Raw genomic sequence first — 7,138 nt, 5'->3', positions numbered from 1 at the left:
TCCGTAGCTCACATCTCTGATCTAGTTTGATATTTTCTCTGTGGTGTGTTGTTCGGATAAAAAGAGCTCAACAGTTAAACAGAGATTGTAGATGCATCATTTATCATTGTTACAGATGTTTGCAAGGAGAAACAGGCAGAAGCTGTGAGATGGTCCTAAAGCAGAGTGTTTCTTATTTAAAAGTCATTTTCAGAATTGTAAAACCTTATTGTGGATGTAAGAGCCAAATTATGTGGACAATTTGCATCCAACTCATTGTGTAACATTTTATTTGGTGGTATTTGATGGTTTGGGCCCCAGGAAGACTAGCAACCACTGTTGTGGAAGCTAATGGGGTTCCTTATAAATAAACAAATAAACAATGCAGTAAAAAGACAAAGAAATGTCATGTGAAACAGAGGAAATGGGGATTAATCCAAAGGAAGATGTAAACGTTTGTGGGTTAACGCGTTTGAGGCCGGACCTTGGATTTCCATCAAGTGAGAGGATCTCGGCAGTCCCGCTCTGTTTATTTTCAGCTCTGATGACGCTGAGTCATTTCTAAACAATGGCAAGTCACACAGAGTGATCATGTGACCTCTGATGTCATGTTCTGATTTCAGAAATATGTCCTGAGTGAAGAAGAGACAGACATGATGTTTGTGAACAAACAAGACCTCATCCCACAGAGTGGTTTCATGGCAGCGAGTGCTGCTTTTAATCCTGCCGGCTACACACAGCTGGCAAGGGTCATTTCCAGCTGGGAGAGGTTTCAGGGGCTTCCTGAGGGTATCATCATCTCTGATGTTTCGTCAGAACTCCCTCAAAAGCTGTTTAGGGTTCAAGCAGTAGAAGTGAGCCGCTTTCTCTGAGAGTAGCTCGGCTCTCCTGTAGAGATCAGGTGAAGAGCTCAGTCATTTAAGACTGACTCACTGTACCACTGCTGCTCCTCCACATAGAAAGGAGCCAGTGGAGGACACCTCCCAGGTCAGGTGTTATGGGGCAGATCACAGACACGCTGCAGATATTTCTGTATGGCCCTCAGCTGTCCTGGGAATGCCTCAAGGAGACTGGGAGAGGAAGGTCTGGAAGTCTCTGTCTAAAGTGCTGCCCCCAACAACCAAATAACAGGTAATAACAGGTATTTTCTCTGTGGTATATGTCCATATATTCCCTGAACGCAGTGTGGAGGCAGGTGTAAATGTGGCTGCAGCAGGTGTGTTTGGACTAGGAAGTGTTCACACTGGCCTTATGTAAGCGTCTATTACGCAAGAGCACAGCAAAGATCGTGGACGCTGAGTCAGACTTTGTTCTTGCCAAAACTCTGAGTTTAACTCTCAGGAAGAGGAGGAGGACGATGTCTGTCAGCTCGTGGACACATCAGGACACAGGAAATGCCTCGTAGCTGGCTTTGAGCTTCTCTATTTCACAGATAGAAACAAAAAGAAATATAGTAAAGGGAAAAGATGCCTGAGGTCATCAGGATCACACACAAACCTGCCACTCAAAATCCATTCACTCAGTAAAACCAGAGCTCCACCTTCTTATGTACAGTAACCTTGCAGCAGTCATATTATTGGTCACGTAATGTCATCAAAACGCTCCAAAAGGCTCCAACAACACAAACACGATCCAGGGTCCAGTTCAGGTGAAGGCTAGCAGACAGCTAACAGCTACAGCCTTCTGTGTCACCATCCACCTGTCAGTCACAGAGGCCATGCCCCCAATAATGCAAACTTTGATGCACGTGAGCCACAGAAGAATGCAAAGAATGCAACACGGTGAGTTATAAACAGGTGTTATGAAGGAATGAGGAAACGTCAAAGGTGCACTCACGTTTCTTAAAAGTACAAAAAATCAGCTGATTTATGGATTTGTGATGTTTTCATCAGGCTGTCGCCTTTATCGCCATCAAAGTCTCTCAGAAAACATTTTTTTATATTTTTGCTTGTATTATTAACTGCATCCATCAAACAAGTCAGTTTTTAAAGAACACAGCTATACCAAGACTACAATTAACATTTAATTTCACAGTATTATATGAATCCGAAAAGAAGTCAGAGATAACATTCGCTCCCTTTCTTAGTAAAAATTCTGGAAAAGATAGTGGCTGCACAGGTTTATAGACATCTCAGTGGAAATAACTTGTACGAACAGTTTCAGTCTGGCTTCTGTTCATGTCACAGTACAGAAACAGCCCTAGTAAAAATCACCAATGATCTTCTGCTTGCAGCTGACTCTGGACTATCATTCTCCTTGACCTTACAGCAGCTTTTGACACTATCTCCCACTGCATCCTTTCTTCACAGATTAGCATCTATTGGTATCAATGGTACAGTACTCGCCTGGTTTACCTCTTATCTCTCTGGCCGCTCACAGTTTGTTCAATTACTCACTCAAGATCAGGATCTGGCACAGCCATGTTTTTGTCCGTAGAAACCCTCATTATATTTGAAATATGTAGTGGTAAGGCAGAGGTTGAACAGTGTGCAAATCTGATCAGGAGTGAAGTTGGTCCTGTCTTCCAAGGAGCTGTGATATGTAAGGCGGTCAATGATTTTGTCCTTTTCAAGGTTTTGAAGGCAAGCTATAACTTTCTTTTTGTAGCTGCTTGTGGGGTCTCGCTTTAAGGCTTCGTAGGTATTGTTGTCACTGAGGAGAGTAGTGATCTTTGTGTGGTAATCTGTAGTGTTTAGGACCACGGTGCATCTTCCCTTATCAGCTGGTAAAACAGTGATGTTGTGGTCTTTGCTCAGGGAAGCGACGGCCTTCTTTTCTTGTATTGTGAGGTTGGACGGAGGGACTTTGGCACTGGAGAGGGTGGCTGAGACTTTCATCCTGATTTGCTCTGCTTCTGATGGCAACCTCAACATCGAAATTTACCGGAAGCCCACACACACGGACCAGTACCTCCTCTTTGACTCCCATCACCCTCTGGAACACAAACTTGGAGTAATTAGGACCCTACACCACCGGGCAGAACATGTTCCCTCTAAGCCTGAAGGAAAAAAGAAGGAACACACACATGTAAAGGAAGCACTCAAAACGTGCGGCTATCCTAAATGGGCGTTCTTAAAGTCAGCAAAGAGGCACAGAAAAGAAGACCAGACACCAGCGAGGGAGGATAAGAAGGACAGACGCAACAACATTGTCATCCCCTATGTAGCCGGTGTATCAGAGAAACTCAGGAGAGTTTTCTCCAAGCATGACATCCCGGTGCATTTCAGACCCAGCAACACGCTCAGACAAAAACTGGTTCACCCGAAAGACAAAACGCCAAAACACAGACTTAACAATGTGGTGTATGCTGTACAGTGCAGCGAGGAATGCCCAGACCTCTACATCGGAGAGACCAAACAGCCACTTCACAAGCGCATGGCACAACACAGAAGAGCCACCTCCACAGGACAAGACTCAGCAGTCCATCTGCATCTAAAGGTCAAAGGTCACTCTTTCGAGGATGCCAATGTTCACATTTTGGACAGAGAGGACAGATGGTTTGAAAGAGGAGTGAAAGAAGCCATCTATGTCCACTGTGAGCGACCATCTTTGAACAGAGGCGGGGTTTACGACACCAACTCTCTGCCATCTATAATCCAGTTTTGAGATCCCTCCCAGACGCCTTAACGCCCACTCACATCCTGGGCCATCTGACCTCAGGAAATCACATGATAAGGTGGGGCCAGGTTTCACAATGAGCTCACCCGAAACCCTGGCTGATTGGACCCACACCCAGTTTCACACCTTGGCTCATGTGATTAGGTAGAGGATCATCAGGGGTCCTTTTGTCCCTCTGTGGGGGGAAACTCCCACTAGGTTTATATCTGGGACTCTCCACCATTTGACCTTAGAACTGAAGAAGCTTCTCGGATGAGAGGTGAAACGTCTTCAAGCAACTTAAAGAAGTCCAGACGCTTTTCTTTGCAAGCTCCTTAGACTACGATGACCTGGATGACTGAGAACCTTCACAGACATTTTTTTAACTGTATGTCTAAATTTTATTTTGCCATATTTATTATATTTTATTGCTGCTATTATTCTTGGGTTATTGTAAGGTGACCTTGAGGGTCTGAAAGGCGCCTATAAATAAAATGTATTATTATTATTATTATTAACGTCAATTTTACTTTAACACAAGCATGAAAAGATTATGTCTATTGATCAAATCTCAAAACCTTTTTTAATGCAAGTTTTATATGGATTGTTTTGAATTCAGTGATAAGATAAGAACACAAACCATCCCAAAACAGCCATGAATAATAATGAAAGTAATAACAATAAAGAACACAAACACAAAGTCACTCAGTCATGGCTGCAGGACCATGACAGTAAGCCAGTGTGTATATTAGCTGTCACGGTTAACTGGGAATACAGGGCTGGCTGTAAATATGTTTGAAGGGCTCCAGGATTTCTTATATGTCTAAGCATTTTCTGTCATTTTTCACACTCTGCTCTGTGTATTGGGGCTCAAGAACACATTGCCATGCAGCCAGAGATCAAACCACAAACGTTGTGATGAGCAGATTATCTGCTGCACAACCTGAGCCATAACCACCCTAGGAAAGTGTCCCACTGTATGCGTTACCTGTCTGGGCTGATTGGGAATGCAGGGCTGGCTGTAAATATGTTTGAGGGGCTGCAGGATCTCTGTTCCTCCAAGATCAGCCTCCATCTGCTCAACTTTCTTCAGAGCCTCCTCCATGGTCTGCTGGCTGTACTCCACACTCTTACTGCCATCACATAAACACATGCATCAAAAAAGCCATTCAGATATTTTAACCAAGACAGCATGGCCTTTCCTTGGGCTGGCTGATATGAGGGAGAGACTCACGGGAAGATGTGTTCATAACTGGACCCAAAACTGTAAATGTTGAAATAGCAGCCCATTGGAAAGCTCTTCAACAGGAGCAGGAGAGTGTCCTTAAGAGAACAGGGAAAAGATGGTGAGCCCACTGTGTAAGAGGAACATTAAAAAAGTGTTTTATAACTCTAACATCATAAGTACCTTGGCACTGCTCATCCAAGATTCATGCTGCTCAGTGTTATTCGTAGCACAGTCCATACTTCCAGATCGATCCACTACGAACACAAACTCTCCACATGAAGCCATTGAAGACATCACAGACTGGGGGAACTCAGGGTACAGACTCACCATCACCACTGAATCACCCATCAGAGAGCCTGAAAAGCGAGATAATTTTTTATTCTATTTTTTTTAAACAACCCCACTTAGTGTTTATTCAAAGATATTTAACTCCTGAGTTGACGAGTAAAGATAATTAACTTTTTATTTGCAAATTGTAACTCATTTTTACTCACCCGGCTCAGCAGAGGCCTGTCCTGCCTCCACCACAGCAGTGGGCTGGTGGGCGTCTTTGTAATAAATCAGCAGTTCAACATCTCTGTCAAACTTGTGTCCTGCAGCCAGCTTGACCTGCACACCACAAACACATTCATATTTAGTTCTCAGTAACAAGTAACAACCACACACAGCAGACATCAGCACTCTACCTACCGTGGCCTGGGTTTGATCAGTGTTGAGGTACTGCAGAGGGTCCAGGGAACAGTTGGACTCTACTTTAGAGATTGGACGAGGAGAGGACACTCGGGCAGAAAAAGACAGACTGTAGGGCACCAGAGAGGCTGGAACAGAAGTCACCTGGACACCTGCACCTTCACTGTACTGCACATCAGCACATGAAGTAAAAGAACTTTGTTATCAGTGTTAACTTCAAAGGATAATCAAAAAATTTAGCGTAGTAAAGATGCCATTATAATAAAAACTAAGGAGAAATCAAATAATTGAACATTTTTAAAGGCCAGAATCAATGCAAAATGAAACCCATCCCACAACATTTTTTCTGAGCTTGTAAACAAAGGTGATAATGAAAACAAAGTTATTTTGCAATAAATTTTCCACTGAATATTTTGTGTTATATTGAACTCATTGTCAATGTAACTTTTATATATCCATCACAACTTCTGAAAAAAAAAATTCTGTTTTATTCTAGAATTTTTATGTTTTTACAGACAGAAAATGAGTGGAAATTTCCCCACCACCTTACATGCAGAAATGAAACTTTTTTCTGTTAAAGTGCCATCTGCTTTTCCTACCCTGAGGTTGGTATCGAGGGTTGAGCACAGCAGGCAGACAGAACCTCAGACCATCATCAGCCTGCACAGCCAGCTCAGTGACGTACTCCAACCTGATGGAGGCGCTCTCTCCTGGAGGCAGACTGCCCACACGCAGAGAGAATATATCTGGACTCTGATCACTCTCCTCCAATAGGAAGGCCTGCTGACCGGAGCTCAGAGCATCATCATACTCCTCACGAGCCTGAAGCACAGGTGACACATGTCAGTGACATTCACTGTGTTTATTTTGAAGCTCACTTATAATCAGGTTATATTTACTGTCCAGCTCACCTTCTGTTTCTCCTTCACCTCAGCTACAATCTGTGTCTGTCCAATCTGAGCACTGAAATGACAGACAGCAGCATCTCCAGGCAGAGGGAAGACAAAAACAGCCTCTAATGGTTTGTCCTCCTTGTTCTCGTAGTTCAGAGTGGAGACCACTGTAGCCACATGGTCCCTCACCTCCAGCTCCACCTCAATGCTCTTCAGAGGAACTGACAGACAAACAGAATCATCCAAGCTAGTAAATGTTGCTAATTCAAGTCAAAATCTGCTCTTCCTCGTGTTCATTCATGTCTCCATGCATCTTTAAGGAACGTTTTGATGTGTATGAGCATAAATGTTTTGATGTTTATCTGGCTCTTACCTGCTTCCTTCTGGGAATTTAGCAGACCACAGGATCTATTCATTGTATTCTATACAAAAGACAACCACCACAGAGATTTAATTTAAATAACTGTTAAAAATAAATCATTAAACTAATGTTTCTGCGATTTTGGTACCAGAAGTCAAATATGATTAAGGTGGATGAATCTAATCTGGCCTTTCCCCAAATGTCCTTACATATAATTCGGATTAATGATGCACTTAGAGTTTAATAGTAAAAGTGAAAACAACCACAACAACAACAACACATGGATCATGGGAAAGCACATTTATCGGCTGAATGATTTTACAAGGTGAAAATTATTCTAATCAATTTTTAACCTACACCACAATTGTCAAGCAAGTAATGTACATCACA

At 42.9% G+C, this 7,138-nt stretch overlaps 1 protein-coding gene across 1 annotated transcript; it reads right to left on the bottom strand.

The window, feature by feature from the left end:
* Positions 1 to 4,960: 4,960 nt before the first annotated feature.
* LOC102293292 (von Willebrand factor A domain-containing protein 5A) lies at positions 4,961 to 6,803 on the bottom strand. The gene is made up of 6 exons (XM_042216088.1): positions 6,761 to 6,803; positions 6,406 to 6,608; positions 6,090 to 6,316; positions 5,495 to 5,657; positions 5,299 to 5,413; positions 4,961 to 5,160 (listed from the first exon to the last, which is right to left on the bottom strand). The coding sequence occupies exons 1-6, from the start codon at positions 6,801 to 6,803 to the stop codon at positions 4,961 to 4,963; spliced, it is 951 nt and encodes a 316-aa protein (XP_042072022.1).
* Positions 6,804 to 7,138: the final 335 nt, after the last annotated feature.

This window comes from Haplochromis burtoni, unplaced genomic scaffold (assembly GCF_018398535.1).
Source record: "Haplochromis burtoni strain Fernald_Lab_line unplaced genomic scaffold, NCSU_Asbu1 Contig_919, whole genome shotgun sequence".
Taxonomy (NCBI): Eukaryota; Metazoa; Chordata; class Actinopteri; order Cichliformes; family Cichlidae; genus Haplochromis; species Haplochromis burtoni.
The sequence above is the reverse complement of the archived record's forward strand: the minus strand, read 5'-3'. Positions and strand labels throughout refer to the sequence as shown.

Excerpts from the sequence above, each read along its gene's own strand:
- LOC102293292 (XM_042216088.1), bottom strand. The coding sequence starts at position 6,803 with ATGAATAGATCCTGTGGTCTGCTAAATTCCCAGAAGGAAGCAG. Across the intron at positions 6,609-6,760 it reads AAATTCCCAGAAGGAAGCAG|TTCCTCTGAAGAGCATTGAG; the intron begins GTAAGAGCCAGA and ends TTTGTCTGTCAG. Across the intron at positions 5,161-5,298 it reads ACAGGCCTCTGCTGAGCCGG|GCTCTCTGATGGGTGATTCA; the intron begins GTGAGTAAAAAT and ends CTCGCTTTTCAG.